Below are 18,831 nucleotides of genomic sequence, written 5' to 3' on the forward strand. Positions count from 1 at the left end.
ATCCACACGTTGCTACTGAGAATTCCCCACCCACCCCCACCCCATCTGACCAAAAGATACAAAGAAATAAAAAGACAAGAGACAAAATTTGTCCTTTTCTATCCTTACCACCTGGGTTTAACACAACAGCCAGATTTAAAACATGTGACATGGAGGTGCTCCTGTAACAATACCAGGAAGCTTTCCCCTTTCTGCATGGAGCTATTCTTTCCCTGAATGCCTTTTACAATTCTTTTTCTTTTGGAACTTAAGGTTCTCAAAAAAAGTGACAGTGTCCCCTAAATTTATGAACCAAAGTTTGCCACAACACAAAAGGAACAAAGTGAAATGGACGTTAGGGTGGAATTCTGTGAAATTAGTAATGCTCTCCAAATCTCACATTCAATAACCATAAAACTTTATAGGGAGAGGGTATAAAAGTAATGATCACCTTTAATCCCATTTGCTACTGATAATGCAAGTAAAACTCAAAAAAGTTAAACGATTTGTCCCAAGTTCCTAAAGTGTCATTAGCTAGCATTTTATGGCACCAAAAGAGACGATATAATTCTTGAATGCTGAATCAGAGAAATGACCACAAATTCATTAAATTAGTCAGATGCATGAAAAGTGTGACTTTGGCACAGTAAATTAATACCTTGATAAGGGACAAGGAGATTAGCTACTTATTCTTTTTAAAGGAGGGTATCTCTAGGTTTTGTCTAAATAGACAAAGTCCACACATCTCAAAACTCAGTTTTCTCCCTTAGAGTTAAACACTGAAGGTTTGCTGAAGGTTTATGCTACCTACATGGTAAAAATCATACAGGCCAAAAGGTATCATACGCTATTGAACATAAAGTGAAGGTTTGACTCAACAGAAACATCTGAGAATGAGATTAAAAAATGTGAAAAAAGGGGTGATAACACAAATCGCTGTTATTAAGCCTATCTCAAAGGGGTCATGTTGAAATTCTAAGTTCCAAGATTTTGAGTAAAGCAGACAAGACTGCCTATATTTGTGGGCAATAAGCTTAGGAATTCCCTGAGCCTGCACTGATGGGTTAACCAGGCATAGAAAATTACAAAGCCATAGGATGCTCACACCCAAGTTTGGGTAAACAATATTAGGTATCTAGGTATAGAGAGGGCGGGGCAAAGTCTCCAAGACCAAGGTGTGAGAGGTAAACAAGATTAGATATTCAGGAGGACACACTCCCCAATTTAGTACTATGGCAGAAAGCTGCTTTCACAGGAAGGAAGGACCAAATGAAGTAAACAGGTAAGTAGGGCTATAGGCTGTAGGCTGCAGGGTGAAGATGCCCAGAGGGGAGCTAATTAGCAAAAGAAAGGTGCCTTGTGGATCCTGAGGTAGCATCTGTCTTCTCCCCTAGACTAGCTAAGATAAACAGAGAAGCTGCCTCAGGTCAGCTGTTAACAACCATCTACCAGGCACCAGGATTTTGTTTTATATTGACCCTAACACCTAACACCCTATATCTTGAAACCCCCTTTCCCTCATGCCCATGAGTTCATGTTCACAGATTGATTTTCTCTTTGTGCACGTCCATCACCATGTTTGGAAGCCTTCTGATCCTATTAAAAACAGAGCAAGGACCCTTAATCCGGGCTCGCGTGTTCTCTGGGACATTAGCTGTCTCTCCCATTGTAATCCTGCATCCCACTGCTGTCTTGCTAGACAAGCAAGAACCCTAGACCCAGAGTCTACAGACACATACTGAAGCAATACATAGATTGCTTTAGCTGGGAATGTGTTTGTATTCCTTCTCTTAGTTATTGCTTCTTTCTCATTTTATTGTTTATGGAAAGGCAATTTATATTTAAGCCAATATATTAAAAAAAACAACAACCTGGAGATAATTATGTTTTTTAAGCAGTTTCTTTATGGTTATTCTGGTTCGTGAGGTCACATGGTACTTATATAGCTAAGTTAATTTCCCAGGTCTTATACTACTTGGAAGACTGACACAGAAACTTTAAGGTAAACAAATCACAAGAATGTTTCCCTGAACTCCTATTTGTTAGATAGCAGAAATAATCTATTTCCAGACACAATTACTTATTTAGACAATTCCATTGTATGCACACTCTTGTTCTCTTGAATGGAAAATCGGAATCGATCAGATAATTGTTAAAGAGAAAAAAAAAAAAAAAACAAGAGTAACAGCAAGGCAGACCTCCTTCTCTTTTGGAGGTTGAACTTTCTCTCTTTCCAAAGACAGGAACTCTACTTGAGACATGCCTATCTCATTCTTAAACCTTTGCATATCTTGATGTAATTCTTCACTTAGATGTACTTCAGATGCTGGAAAACTAGATGCTGAAGAAGAACTCACAATTTCTAATTCAGAATCAATACTTTTATAGTTATGAGTACTGTCATTATCTGCATATAATGGCTTCTGGAAAAAAGTCTTGTACTGGTTTTGTTTTCTCGTAAGTGTTTGTGACAGCAGAAATATCATGCTTTTTTGTTTGAACCATGTGTTTCATCACATGACAGCAGGCAAGCCACAAATGAAAAAGGCTCTCTGAATCACTAGACTGAGGTCTAATTTACAATCGGTGGTATTTTGGTCCATATTTTTTGCCATTTGCATGTCAAACTCTCTTGGCCTTCTTTCACTTTATTTTTTTTTTTAATTTTTTTTTCAACATTTTTTATTTATTTTTGGGACAGAGAGAGACATAGCATGAACGGGGGAGGGGCAGAGAGAGAGGGAGACACAGAGTCGGAAGCAGGCTCCAGGCTCCGAGCCATCAGCCCAGAGCCTGACGCGGGGCTCGAACTCACGGACCACGAGATCGTGACCTGGCTGAAGTCGGACACTTAACCGACTGCGCCACCCAGGCGCCCCAACCTTCTTTCACTTTAAATGTAACTAGTGGGTTCCTTGCTTTTTTATTTTCTATATCATTTTAAAAATCCTCATTGTTGTTAAAAAGGTGCTCAATGTCTGGTTTGTTCTCATTTCCATAGTCTGATTTACTTTCTTTCTTTCTTTCTTTTATTTGAAATTTATTGTCAAATTGGTTTCCATATAACACCCAGTGTTCATCCCAACAGATGCCCTCCTCAATGCCCATCACTCAGCCTCCCCTCCCCTCCCATCCCCCATCAATCCTCAAATTATTCTCAGTTTGTAAGAGTCTCGTATGTTTTGGCTCTCTCCCTCTCTAAGGTTTTTTTTTTTTTTCACTTCCCCTCCCCCACGGTCTTCTATTAAGTTTCTCAGGATCCACAAAAGAGTGAAAACGTATGGTATCTATCTTTCTCTGTATGACTTATTTCACCTAGCATCACACTCTCCAGTTCCATCCATGTTGCTACAAAAGGCCATATTTCATTCTTTCTCATGGCCAAGTAGTATTCCATTGTGTATATAAAGCACAATTTCTTTATCCATTCGTCGGGTGATGGACATTTAGACTCTTTCCATAAATTTGGTGATTCTTGAAAGTGCTGCTATAAACATTGGGGTACAAGTGCCCCTACGCATCAGCACTCCTGTATCCCTTGGGTAAATTCCTAGCAGTGCTATTGCTGGGTCATAGGTTAGGTCTATTTTTCATTTGTTGAGGAACCTTCACACTGTTTTCCAGAGTGGCTGCACCAGTTTGCATTCCCACCAACAATGCAAGAGGGTTCTTGTTTCTCCACATCCTCCCCAGCATCCATAGTCTCCTGATTTGATCATTTAGCCACTCTTGACTGGTGTGAGGTGGTATCTCAGTGTGGTTTTGATTTATATGTCCCGGATGATTTGCTTTCATTTAAAGAAAGCTTAGAAGATGACTGGAAAGCATATTCTGGGGACGCAGAGTATGAATGAGAGAGAATGACATTTTCAAGACTAGGCTCTTTTTGTTCAGGAAATGCCTGAAATACTACCGAGACAGACACTCCAAATGCATCTTATTCCTCACAATCAAGTACAGTATTTGTCCAATTCGAAGGTATTTCCTTTCAGTTGGATCCTCCTTAGAGTGACCCCGTGGTGGTTCTTCTTCAAGATGAGTAGGAATGCTGTATTGTTAACAAATTTCACCAAACTTCAGCTTTCACTCACTGGTGATGAGTTTTAAGCTATTTTTCCAGTCTAATTTGCCTCATTTGATCCACATTTCCTCAAAGTTTTGCATAGAAGCATGTCTTAAATATAGACATATATCATGCTCCCTATCACATTCCTTATTCATTTCTGGTCCTTGAGTCATTCTCTGCAGTTGCAAAAACGGATGGTAATTTCCTTGTTTTGATTTTCACATGTCTTTTCTGCCAGAATACATGTTTGTAAAAACACCTTGTCCTTAAGTAATCAAGTACAGACAAAGAAAAATGAGAAAATAATTACAATTGTACGGTTAACTTTCTTCATCTATGTTTAGCTGTTCCCAAGTCACTGGATTGTAACTTCCTGTAAGAAGTGAAAACTAACTTGCCTTAGCCTAAGACAGAAGAAAAATATGAACTCATAAACTTAAGCTTGTCAGTTTTTGGAACTAAACAATTCATTATGTGTTAAATCGACCAAAAAATAAGTTAGATGATTTTTACTGTTACAAACCTTAAAAACTATTTAGCTTACCATCCCTTATAACGAGCACTAAAGTGTATTTGAGTGCTTTTTAAAGATTAATAACTAGAGAATTAGAAAACTTTAAATTATTAGCAGCCAAATCAATTAATATCAAAGAGAAAGAAATATGCTGGCAGTGTGAATCAGCTTAAGATTCTCTCTCTCACCCTGCCCTCACTTACCCACGTGCTCTGTCCTCACTCTCTCTCTCAAAAGTAAGAATTAATAGAAAAAGAAACCATAAGCAACAGAAAATACATTTACATGATGGTACTCTATTTATTGAAAAAATTTGTGTGTAAGTTGATTCCCACAGTACAAACCCACATGGTTCAAGGGTCAACTGTATACATATATGATGTCTCTTCTAAGAGATTACCAGAACTTAACATAGTGTCAAATTAGAAAATCAAAAACCCATTCCTACTTTCCCATTCTTTTCTGGACCCTACGACCATTTTATTGGCCTTCAGACATCTTCACATTTAAAACAAATATTCTTGGGGCGCCTGGGTGGCGCAGTCGGTTGAGCGTCCGACTTCAGCCAGGTCACGATCTCGCGGTCCGCGAGTTCGAGCCCCGCGTCGGGCTCTGGGCCGACGGCTCGGAGCCCGGAGCCTGTTTCCGATTCTGTGTCTCCCTCTCTCTCTGCCCCTCCCCCGTTCATGCTCTGTCTCTCTCTGTCCCAAAAATAAATAAAAAACGTTGAAAAAAAAAATTAAAAAAAAAAAAAAACAAATATTCTTGGGGGGTCTGGGTGACTTAGTCGATTAGGTGCCCAACTTTGGCTCAGCACATGTTCTCACAGTTCATGAGTTCAAGTCCTGCATTGGGCTCTTTGTTCTCAGTGCAGAGCCTACTTCGGATCTTCTGTCCCCCCACCCCACTCTCAACAATAAACAAACATTCACCAAACAAAGTATCCTCAATATTTAGTAAGTCACTAAAAGCCACTGTGATCATTTTGTCTTCTATTTCTATAGCACCCTTTACAGGTTACAAAACGTTGCCACATTTGTTCATTACGCATAACCAAGAGGTGGGTATTGGTGCCATTTTTAGGAAGGAGGTCATTGACCTTGAGGCAAGTTTTTCCAAGATCCCACAGCAGGAAGTGACGGAACCAAGATGCTAGCATGTCTTTGATTTCAAATACAGTGCTTGTAGCATTATGCATCAGCAGCCTGGGCCTAAGAGATCAGGACTTTTTTACCTCCTTCCCTAGTTGTCATCTTAGAATAGGTCATCATTACTTTACTTATATCACTACAAGTATGACTGCGATGTTATTTTAATCATTCAAAAGTCAAAGTCAAAGCATCTCTTGGATGTTTTAACATCGCTCCATGACTATACTTAAAAATAAGCAGAAGAAAGTACCTCAGGAAGAGAAGGTGATTCTACATCTTCCTCTTCTCCTAATTCTAATGCTGACATGATATCTACAGAATAGGGTCACAGATAAATTAATGAAAACATGTGTTACTATGAATTATAAACACATACACAAGTCTATCTCCATTCATGAATATTTCAATAAAATAAAAGCAATAGCAGAAAAGATGTTCAGGAGGTTCAAGATTTTCTGGAAGTAAAAGGGGGTAGTACTTGGAATACTTCTGAAGAAAGATAGCAACAGAAAAATACCTTCACTAAAAAAGGATAATATATTTGGAACTACATACTTTCATATTTTTTTCAACTAGAATTTAATCATAGGAAAACAACTCACAGAGATTCACTAGCTTACCACTTCTATAATTTTTATGCACTCCACCAGCAGAAGTCAAACTGTCATTAACTGTTTGCTTGGGTGGCACATTTTCAATAATACCAACACCATCTCCCTTTGCTTCCATTGCTGACTTTGCTGTTCCTTCCTAGAAAAACAGCACAAAACAAAAACCCAACTTCAGAAAAATATCACATTGATTCATTTGGTCATGCACTCACCCACTCAGAAAGACAAGCCCATACTGTATCTGTCAAGTCATAGCCACGATCTGGGGAAGAGCTGGAAATATAAATAAAAGACGGAATCTGTTCTATATGCTAGTAGTGGTAGAGATGCATGAAAACAGGTAAGGACAGAAAAATACCATCCACTAGTTCTGCAAGGGAAGTGAATAACGTACAGTGAACGCACAAAGGAGAAAACACTTACATTTGGGAAGCTCAGCAAATGCTGGGAATATAAGGCTGTATCTTAAAAGACAGACAAAGTGCACAGGGAGGGTGTGAAGGGCATTCTATAATGGCAAAAGAATCAAGTATGAAAAAATATAGTAAGTGAAAACACCTATGCAATATGGCAAAACTGGAACAGAGTTATTGGGAATGGGATAGACAGGGAGATATTACTAGAACATCAGGACGAAACCAAAAAAAAAAAAAGAGCAGTGTTATGCTAGAACATGAATTTTCACCTTCAGGTAATGGGGATCCATTGAATAAGCAGAGAAGTGACATCGTCACAAGTATATTTTAGAAAGGTCACTCTGCCAGCAATGTAGGATGAACGTAAAGGAAGCAAAACCAGAAGAGTACTGCAAAATTATAGGTGAGCGAGTGAATTACAGGAATAACATATGAAAAATGGTAAGCAGGAACAAAATATCGAATGTGGTGAGTGACTGGATGCGGCGATTTCAGGGAAGTTCGGAGTCCAGGACGTTTCCTGTTCAAAGGCTGCTATTTATTAGGCTAGGGAACACAAATGACAGAGCAGATTACAAAGAGTCAGGAAAGAGGAAAGGGAATGGGTCAGAAACAATGTCTTTAAACTAAGGCATATTAAATTAAAAGTACCCAGGGGATTACCAAAGAAAATGTTAGGGCCGCCTGAATGCCTCATTCAGTTAGCACCTGACTCTTGATTTTGGCTCAGGTCATGATCTCGCAGTTCATGCGTTCAAGCCCCCCATCTGGTTTTGCGCTGACAGTGCAGGGTCTGCTTGGGATTTTCTCTCTCTCCCTCTGTCTCTTTTCACCTCCCCACTTATGCTCTCTCTGTCTTTCTCTACAATTAATAAATTAATAAACTTTAAAAAAAGAAAAGGACAGAAAATTCAGATCAATACACTTCCTGTAAGAAAAGCACATCGTAAATATCTATAAAACATATTAAACTTATATAATAATGCAAACCTACACAGAAGTGTGAAATTGCGAAAAGGAAAATAAAAGGAGGTGGGAGGAGGAAAGATGGCAGAGGAGAGTGATCAGAATTTCCCTTGACCCTCAAACACAGCAGTATTGAGGTCACAACTCTCGGAATACCAGGAATAAAGGCTGCAGAGGGACAGAAAAATCTCCACAGGTGCAAAGACACAACTTGGCGGGACAGAAGGGCGTGTATGCGGATTGGGAGAAATAAAATGGTCCGCAAAGGCATGGAGGGGGGGAAGCCCTTTGGTGGAGAAATGAAAGGAAGGTAGAGAGAGAGGCTGTGGGAAGTGTACTTGGATATAAGAAAACCTGTCCGGACCAGAGACCAATGAGAGGCCCAGAGAGCCAATTCTACTTGGCAAAACAGCCTTAGAAGCTAAAAAACAGAATTTTCGAGGTTGCCAGACTTTCTCTAGAAAATAGCTGCCACCTCCCATGCCTGGTGGGGAGGGAGCCGCCCCTAGGCTCTCTGTGAAACACTGGGAGAGAACACCTTGAGTATGGTGGAAAGGGGAGGTATTGCCCTGCCCAAGGAAAAAAGACTCTGCAGGCACGAGCCAGAGGACTTTTGTCAACTGGGCAGAGTGGTCCTACTCCAAAACGAGGTCTGAGTAAAGCGGGATCCTATAGGTTTTTGAATCCCAGCTCAGTGGTCAGGGAGCACAGGAGAATTTGCACTAAGGCAAGCCGGGCCCCCAGGATATTCTGTGAGGACAGCGTAAACAGTGAGCTTTGAGACACATCCTGTGGGCAGGAGAGATTGGGGTGTCGCCATTTCTCTCCCCATAACCAACATCGTGGGGCTTCAGGGAATGGACAGTGAGCCTCAGTGGAGGCAGGTCAATTACACAAAACCCTGCCTCTTTGTGCCTCATAACTGCACTCTATGGGAGTGAGACGGACACTGATGGGACCAGACAGCCCCTCCCGTAGACCAGCACAGCCACCTGTCACAGGCACCAGTAGACAACTCTCCTCTGGTTTTCTATCTTTGTTTGTTCTCATTTGAATTATTATTCTTTTTATCTTTTTATTTTCTGTCTTAATGTTTATTTATTTATTTTGAGAGAGAAAGTGATCCTGCTTAGTGATCAAGCAGGAGAGGTGCAGAGAGAGGGAGAGAGAAAGATTCCAAACAAGATCCATGCTCCCACTGCAGAGCCTTATTGGGGTTAAGAACCCACATACAACGAAACATGACCTGAGCCAAATTCAAGAGTCGGACGCTTCACCTACTGAGCAACCCAGGCCCACATCTTTTCTTTCCTTTGGTTTCCCTTTCTCCTATTTTCCCTTTTTTCTCTTTCTACTCTCCTCTTTCCTCTTCTCCCTTTGGAAACAGCCTAGTAGTCTCGAGTTGACATGGGTCAAAGCTAATTATATATCTACATATATGTATATATGTAGATATATCTTTATATTTTTTCCCTTTGTTCCTCTGTTCTGGTTCTTTGTTTGTTTGCGCATTTTCTGTATAACTTTCTAGATCTCCTTCTTCATTTTCCTCCCTCTCTTTCTGGATTAAGCCATATAGCTCCTTTGAGTCACTACCTTGTCTTTTTTTCCACTCCAGTCATTTCTCCTTTTGTTTGGGCTAAGAATTCTTCACCAAATTCTTCTCCTTTTTTCCAGGATTACTTCAACAAACAAACCAAAGCACACCTAGTGGAAGGCCCAAACTGCCACTCCAAGTAGCGAGAACAGCAGCCAAAGACGCACCAAAAGAGTGCACACAACACACTCCAAAAAACATTTGTTCAACTTTTAGGCCCTGGACAGTGTAGGAGCTCTTTTTAATATAGTAGTACTCACAGGTGTGGGACACAGAATAAGCCATTAAAACACATAAAGGGCAGGAATCTAGCCAAAATGATGAAATCGACAAATTCTGCTCAAAAAAAAAAATTCTGGGAAGAAAGGACAGCCAGAAAAGTGCTCAAAAGAGACAGAACCAATATATGTGAGCACATTTTAGGAATGACACTCATGAGACGCATGGTTGCGCTTGAAACCACGCATAGAAAACAGCAGACAATCTACTGCTTCAGAGATCAAGGACCTAAGGAATCGTCACCATGAACGCTGAAAATGAAATGGTGTAAAGGAGATACAAAGTATACTAGATGCAGTGACAGCAAGGATGGGAGAAGCAGCAGACAGAATTGGTGAAACAGAAGATACAATTGTGGACAAAGATGAAGCAGGGAAAGGAAAGGAAGGAAATGACTAGATCCTGAGGCAGGCCCTAGAGACCTATGTGATTCAGTGAGATGAAATATTAGCCACATCCTAGGAGACCCAGAAGAAGAAGAGTGAGAGAAAGGGGCAGAAGGTTTGTTTGAACAACGTATAGCTGAGAGCCTCCCTCATCTGGGGAAGGAAACGGGCATCAAGTCCTGGCGGCACAGAGAATTCCTTTCCAAATCAACAAACCCAGGTCAACACCACGACATGCCATAGCAAAACAGGAAAACTACAAAGATAAGGAGAGGATTCTGAAAGCAGCTAAGGACAAACGGGTCTTATTCGACAAGGGAAGACACATAAGGATAGCAGCAGACCTGTCCAAAGAAACTTGGCAGGGCAGAAGGGACGGGTAGCAAACGGTCAGTGTGCTGAATGGGAACAAATGCGGCGAAGAATTCCTTCCCCAGCAAGGCTGTCATTTAGAACAGAAAGAGAGAGAAAGGCTTTCCCAGACAAACAAAACCTAATGGAGTTCATGACCACTAAACTAGCCCTGCAGGAGATCCTAAGGGGCGAGTCTGTGAGTGGAAAGCAGCAGAGACTACAAAGGACCAGAGGCCTCACCAAAGGCATGAAACCTTCAGATAACACAAGGACACTAAATCCATATCTTTAACTAATCACTCTGAATGTGAATGGACTCAATGCCCCAATCAAAAGACACAGGGAATCAGAATGGATAAAACACAAAACAAAACCAAACAACAAGATCCATCTGTATGTTGTCAGCAAGACACTGATGTTAGACCCCAGGACACCTCCAGATTCAAAGTGAAGCTATGGGGAACCACCTATCATGTTACCAGAAGTCAAAAGAAACCTGGAGTCACCACACTTCCACCAGAAAGACTAGATTTTAAACCAGAGACTGTAGTAACAGATTCAGAAGGGCATTGGATCATAATTAAGAGGTCTATCCATCAAGAGGAGCTAACAATTGCAAATGTTTATGGCCCCAAAGTGAAACGCCCACACATATGTATCGATTAATCACAAACATGATTAAGTGTATACATACAAATACCATGATTGTAGACGACGTTAAGACTCCACTCATGGCAACAGGCGGGTCGTCAAGGCAGAAAATCAGTAAGGACACACAGATCCAATGTGTCATTGGACCAGATGTATTCAGATATACATAGATATATATTGGCCTAATATATACATTTATATACATGGATATCAACACCGATATATTAAGATCTTTTCATCCAACAGCGGTAGAATGCACATTCTTCTTAAGTGCACATAGAACATTCTCCAATGTCTCCAAGTGACATCCTGGGTCACAAAACAGCCCTCCACAAATATAAAAGGACGGAGATCATACCTTGCATATTTTCAGATCACAGCCTCGAACACTTGCTCATTCTTTCTCTCTCTCCCTCCCTTTCCAAGAGAAATACAAACATTACAAAAACATTTAGCTCAGCCCCTTCCAAGAAACAGAAAAACAAGAATAATAAACCTTGTGGGGCAATGAGTCCTGGATGGAAACCACACACCGACAGTAGAATTCCATAACCAATATGTTGACAATGGAGTTGACAGAAAGTGATGTACTAAAAGAACAGACACTAAAGAAATAGTTTCTGCAAGGACAAATTAGGGTAGGGGTAAACCATTAAAAAAGAGCCTGGTGCGGGGAACACGTATGTGGCACAGTCAGTTCAGCATCCACCTTCAGCTCATGAGTCATGATCTCACGGTTTGTGGGTTTCAGCCCCACGTTGAGCTCTGTGTTGACAGCTCGGAGCCTGCAGCCTGCTTTGGATTCTGTGTCTGCCCCTAACCCGCTTGCACTCTGTGTCTCTCTCTGTCTCAAAAATAAATAAACATTAAAAAAATTTTTTTTAAATACCGTAAAAAGCATGGGGGTTGAAGAGGGAAAAAGGAAAAAAAAAATAACACGTGACCAATCAATCAAGCATGAGCTTAAGACAAAAAAGAAAAGGAAAAATGTGAGCAAAGGGAGGTAAGTGGAAACAACATACATTTTTCAACAGGTACGTAAGTAGGATTGGGAATGTACTATGAACAATAGTCTCTTTTAAACCTTTTAAAGATATATGTCTCTATATATGTGTGTGTATATATATATATATATATATATATTTATATATATGTGTGTGTGTGTATGTGTATATATATATATATATATATATATGTGTGTGTGTGTGTGTTATATAAGTGTAAATGTATACGTGTATATATGTGTATATTTTATATATCTCTATATCTATCTATATCTATATCTATATCTATCTATCTATACAATATTTACGTAAAAGAGAGGCTTTGATTCACAGTATATCCATAATAATACTGACTCTTATCACTCTACAGTTATCTGGTTATAAATACTGTAATGAAGAATTTAATTTTTTTCAGTATAAATACATTGTTCAATTCTTGGCATCTTTCGCTTCTGAAGAGCTAGAGATTATTACTAGACTAAGAAAAGAACAGAAAAAGAGAGGTTCCTAACAAGTCAACATTCACTATGGAGAACGAATTGGGAATGAGAATTCTAGGAAGAAATGGGAACCCCCAAAGGATGTATGTAATGGGACACAGATGGGGTTAAACAAACAAAGGCTGAGGACTTTTTCTCTGCAATTCTAAGCTCACAATGGGAGGATACTAAAAATAGACTGTAACCTTCTTTCTTATGTAACTCCTGATTTCCTCAATAGAATTCATTTGCGTGTATACATGTTAAACACTAAAACGGAATATAAACTGAAGCCTGACATTCTAAATTCACATATTTAATTGTGATATATCATGCGTATTTTGTTACTTTTCAAACTCCATTCTACGGAATTCCATTTCCCTACTCATTTATTCACATTCAAAAACCATGGCATTGCTTCTTCCAAGCAAGACTTTATTCTAGCAGCTCCAGGAGTCAAACAAGTGTGTTTCCTAACCTCCAGGAGCTTATCAAGATTTAGGGGCTTTGAAATGAATACTGAAATAAATATCACATGTCTGAAACTTTAAATTTTAGAATCGGACACAAGGACTAGGAGGAGATAGTTTTCAAAGCTACAGTATGAAACATTTCTGAAATTAGAAATTTGACAACTTGGCTATGAAGAGCCTCTGCTCATAGAGCTACTCTTTTCAGCAAAATACGTATTCTTCGGGGAGATGCACCATTCTACCTTACTCTTCATGGAGTTATTTCAAAACTACAGGGGAACACCTTTGTAAGGTAAATGTTGAGAAATAATGTAAACACCTAAATTTCTACATTTTCTAATATGATTTTAGTCTAAATGTAGAACAAAGGATAGAGCCAAAGGAAAATCCTGTATCTCACCAAAATTAAACTTGCCCAGGGCGGGGGGCAACCTACAATAGATACTTGGACCCAATCAGGTTTCATTTAGGCATGAGTATTATCAGTCATGTTACTATCACAGTAAGAATCCTTATCCTTAAGCAATGTCATATTGCCTCCATTATGGGAAAGCTTTTCCCAATATAATTTGACGGTCATTATATATTTTCCAGCCCATTCTTTTATCAGCCTCCACCTGTAGGATTTACCAAAGTACAACAAAACAAAACAAAACAAAACAAAACATTCAACGCGTCATGTATCTGTAAAGTGGTTTGTCCTTGCTAACTTTCCATGACACACATAAAATGATGATACACAGGCTCCTCTTAAATTTTCAGAGTGAATAAGGGAGAAAACTCAATTCAGAGCAGGAAAGTGAGTTTCACAGGAAGATACTTTACCTTGGTACCAAAATCTAAGTCTTGGCTAGCTGATGTAGACCATGAATCATCAGGAACAGGTGTGTCGGAAAGCCTTTAGAGCAAAAAAATACAACAAAAACTTCTTCATTCATTTAAAAACAACATTTAGAAAAGTTAAGGGAAAGGTCAAGTATCTGTTTATTCCACGAAGTTTCTTGGTATCATTAAAAGTTGTCCTCTGGTGTTGTCATTAAGTTTTATTTTAATTCCAGTAATAGAAACATCCAGAGTTATAGTAGTTTAAGTTGTACAATATAGTGATTCACCAACTCCATACTCACCCCGTGCTCATAATGACAAGGGCACTCTTTTCATCCCCATCATCTCTTTCATCCCTCCCACCACTCACCTCCTCTCCGCAACCATCCGTTCCTTCTCTGCAGTTAAGGCCTATTTCTTGGTTTCTCTCCCCTTTTGTTACCTCCCTTTGCTCGTTTGTTGTTTCTTAAGTGCTACATGAGTAAAATCATATGGCATTTGTCTTTCCCTGACTTTGCTTACCATACTACACTCAGGCTCCATCCAGGTGATTGCAAATGGCAAGATTTCATTGTTTTATGATTGACTAATATTACAGTGTGTGTGTGTGTGTGTGTGTGTGTGTGTGTGTGTGTGTTTGTGTATGGATATACATATACACACACACATACATTCATATAGGGCTTCTTCTTCGTTCACTCATCTGTCAATGGACGCTTGCGCTGGCTATTGGAAATAATGCTGCAATAAACACAGGGGTGCGTGTGTCCCGTGGAATTCGTGTTTTTGTATTCTCTTGGGTAGTATCCAGTAGTGCAATTACTGGATCATAGGAGAGTTCTGTTTTTAATTTTTTGAGGAACCTGCATACTGTTTTCCACAGGGGCCGCACCCATTTGCATTTCCACCAACGGTGCAAGAGGTTTCCTTTGTCTCCACATCCTCACAAACACTTGCTTCTTGTGGCTTGGAGTGTAGCCATTCTGACAGGTGTGACGTGGTATCTCCTTGTAGTTTGGGGAGCATCTTCTCATGTGTCTGTTGACCATCTGTATGTTGTCTTTGGAAAAGTGTCTGGTGATGTCTACTGCTCATTTGTAAACTGGGCTTTTTTGGAGGGGGGTGATGTTGACATGTATCATTTTTTTAGACATTGTGGATACTAACCCTTTACTGGATTTGCAAAACATTTCCAAATTTGTTCTCCCATTCCAGAGGTTGCCTTTCAGTTTTGACGGTTTCCTTCCCTGTGCAAAAGCTTCGTAGGTTGGTATAGTCCCCATACTTTATTCTTGCTTTATTTCCCTTGGCTCAAGAGGCATAACTAGTAAAATGTGGCTACAGCCAAAGTCAGAGAAATGACGGCCTGCGCTCTATTCAAGGATTTTTTATGGTTTCAGGTCTCACACTTAGGTTTTTAATTCATTTTCAGTTTCTTTGTGTGTATGGTACAGAAATTGGTCCTGGGTCATTCTTTGGCATGTGACTTGTCCAGTTTTCCCGACACCATTTGGTGAAGAGACTGCCTTTTCCGCACTGGATAGTCTTTCCTGTTCGTGGAAGATGAACTGACCATACACTGGTGGATTTATGTCTGGGTTTGCGGTTCTAGTCCACTGAGCTATGAGGCTATTTTGTACGCCAGTACCAACCATACTGTTTGGATTACTACAGCTTTGGAATACAACTTGAAAGCTGAGATTGTGATACCTCCAGGTTTCCTCGTTTTCAATATTGCTTTGGCCATTCAAGGTCTTTTGTGGTTCTATACAACGTTTAGGATTGTTTGTCTAGCTCTGTGCCAAATGCTGTTGGTATGTTGACAGGGATTGCATGACATCTGTCGATGGCTTTGGGTAGTGTAGACACTTTAAAAATATGTATTCTTCCCATCTGTGAGCATTGGATGTCTTTCTCTTTCTTTCCGTCACCTTCAATTTCTTTCATCAGTGTTTTACGGTTTCCAGAGTACAGGTCTTTCACAATTTGGACCCTGTTTTAAAAAAGCTTTCTGTTCTCTATTTGGCCTCGACCTCTCCTAACCTGTGAAATCTCCAGGAAAGACCCAGTCTCAGTTTCCATAACCAAATGTGACAGGCAGGGAATGCTCTGAAATGGTTGAAAATTAAATGTATAAACGTTACCACAAAGACGTCTCACCTCACATCTGTCAGAATGGCTCAGTTTCCACACACAGGAAACAACAAGGGTTGCTCAGGGTGTGGAGAAAAAACAACCCTTGTGCACCGGTCATGGGATGTAAATTGGTATTGCCACAGTGAAAGCCAGTATGGAGGGGCCTCAACAAATTAAAAACACGCATCCCATAGGATCCAGTGATTCCACTACTGGGTATTTATTTACCCAAGGGAAATGGAAATACTAATTTGAAAAGATATATGCACCCCTATCTTTATTATAGCATTATTTACAATAGACAAGATAGGGAAGCAACCCAAGTGTCCACCAATACATGAAGAGACCACACACACACAAGCACATACACACACACACACGCAGACACACACACACACACACACACACACACACACAGAATGAAATATTACGCAGCTCTAAAAGAGAATGAGATCTTGCCATCTGCCACATGATGGATATACCTAGATGGTTTGAGGCTAAGTGAAATAAGTCAGACAGAATAAGACAAATCCTATATGATTTCACTTCTGTGTAGAATGTAAAAAGGGGAATAAATGAACAAACAGAGCAAAAGCAGAAAAAGACCCATAAATGCAGAGATTTGACTCTTGCCAGAAGGGAGGGGAGGTGGGGGGATGGACAAAATGGGTGAAGGGGAGAGGGAAGTTCAGGGTTCCAGTTATAGAATGAATAAATCACAAGGCTCAAAGGTACAGCATAGGGAATCTTGTCAGTGGTATCCTAATAGCCTCATACATTGACAGATGGGAGCTACGCTTATGGCGATCACGGTGAAACATCCAGAGTTGTTGCATCACATATTACCTTGTGTGTCAGGTAGATCTCCGTTTAAGGAAATATATCAAAGTTTAGGTTTCTATGTTATGAGTGGTAGGACTAACTAGAGATTGAAAGATTCAAAGTTCCCAAGGCCAACTTTGTTCCCACACTGGTCTTGCCTTATTTAGGTCCATAATAACTAGCAAGACATTCCAAGCCTTCAGGGGCATTCAGCTACCAAGGAGGGAGACTGTGATCAAAATGGTCCTGGTAGTTGTGCCTCTATTTCTCTATACGCTGCCTGAATATTTTCTTCCCTATGAGCTCCCACTGCTACATCACTCTTCGGCACGGTTCTTTGGCATTCCCCAACCTTTCAATCTTTAGCCTATGAAGCCATACACTCCTACAACAAGGATGGGCTCCAATGACCGAGGGTAGGAGCCATGTCCTGCTCCCGGAGAACAAGCGAATTGGGAGTCTCAGTCATCCACACAGTCACCTCAACATATGCATGTTATCACCGATCCAGATGAAGCTCCCTTACTGATTTGACAAGTCAGTCCTACCCCTGCCCAGCACTACAAGTACATGGGAAGGGCATCACAGATTGAGGAAAAGAGGTGGAGTGAGGAGACTGCTTGCCTTGGGCCATACATCTCTGATGCTCGGAATCTCCACCACCCACCCCCAATCCCTTGAGAGGATCTAAGCCATCCTCCCTCAGTTGGGGTGGAAGTAGGGGATATCTTATTTCTATTTGCTGTAAACAGACTCTTCCCAGCAGCTCAAATGATCTTTAATCTCTCTCATCAGAAAATCTGAGGTATGCTCGCACCTTCAATGAAACCAACACACACAAAAGCAGAAACCTGGTCACCACCCTCTTGAACACTCTATTTGAATATGCCTTTCTAAACAATTCCCCGAATCCTGGGTCCTTCATTCCTGTCATTCACCTTTATCTCACTTGGCATAAACCCCCATATTCTGACATCTTTTCTCAAGCTCTTATTCCTAAACAACTCAGTGTTGTTCTCCTTGAAACCTGGTCTCCTCTGCTAATTCGATTCTTACCCTCCTTCATTGTATTCATTAGACCCCTCCCCAGCTTTCTATTATTAAAACAGTTGCCTGCGAGATGAAGACAAAAAAGAAGGAAGAAAGGAAAGAAAGAAAGAAAGAAAACCAGAATTTAAGTCGCATTTCTGTCACTTATCACATCCAAATAGGTCACTTCAATCTCTTTTGAGTTTCAAATTCTCCATGGAAACAATCATTGGGCAAGGAGGTGAAACATAGGTTGACATACCAGAGGGTGTTGTGAGGAATTAAACTCTGAGGTTCCCTAAATCTTGAGACTCTAAGTGCTTTTGATTTGGCCTCTGGAAAAATGGAGAGTCCTTAGCTGGCAGAAGTGGGAAAATTATCGGAAAAAAAAAAGAAATAGCAAGGAAACCAGAGAAGAAAGTCAAAAGGCAAAAACACAGTACAAAAAAGTCACGGGGGAAAAAAAAACTCCAAAAAAACCCAAAAAGCTTCCTAGAACTACACAAGGGTACTAGCCCAAAGGGAAACCAGCCGGGGAACTTAGGCAACAGAGAATCATATAGCAATATCCTCGAAATAGAGGCTGAATTTAATTAATGTAACATGGTCTACAACTACATATCCTTCCCTTACAGAAAACTCATTTGTCTCAAGAAGAGGGGATACCACTACATCTAAGGAGCTGCCTGACGACATCTTGCTTATTATGTAAAAGCCTTGACACCATGGCCATAGCTGACATCCACCCTAAAATCTCGGACGGTAAAAACAAGGGACTAGTTACCACTGCACTAATGACTTTTGTTAGCGCTAGTGGTCAAATATATGAGGCCAAATGCTTGGACTAATCTGGGTTCTTAAGAAAACCCTAAATTAGGGTTGCGACACCATTACCTTTGACATTCTGAGCTGATCTGCCCTAGGATCTGTACCTTCATCTCAGTGCTGCTGAGGAACCAGAGAATGGATGTGGAAGCTTCACGGGCTGATGGGCAAAGCCCAACGGCTACCCATTAACTATGGAATCATGGTCGAGTCTTCAACCTCCCTGAACCACAGTTGCGAAAGTAATAAAAAGTAGGCTACAATAACA

At 40.4% G+C, this 18,831-nt stretch overlaps 1 protein-coding gene across 1 annotated transcript in view; it reads right to left on the reverse strand.

Annotated features, from left to right (window-relative positions):
• LOC131495869 (ankyrin repeat domain-containing protein 26-like) overlaps positions 1–18,831 on the reverse strand; it is a 168,276-nt gene that overhangs the window by 78,010 nt on the left and 71,435 nt on the right. Inside the window, exons 8-9 of the mRNA XM_058701043.1 lie at positions 6,331–6,460; positions 5,961–6,022 (exon numbers count right to left, since the gene is read on the reverse strand). Coding sequence (XP_058557026.1) covers positions 5,961–6,022; positions 6,331–6,460 — 192 coding nt within the window. The remainder of the gene's footprint in view (positions 1–5,960; positions 6,023–6,330; positions 6,461–18,831) is intronic.

This window comes from Neofelis nebulosa, chromosome 15, assembly GCF_028018385.1.
Source record: "Neofelis nebulosa isolate mNeoNeb1 chromosome 15, mNeoNeb1.pri, whole genome shotgun sequence".
In the NCBI taxonomy this organism is placed as follows: Eukaryota; Metazoa; Chordata; class Mammalia; order Carnivora; family Felidae; genus Neofelis; species Neofelis nebulosa.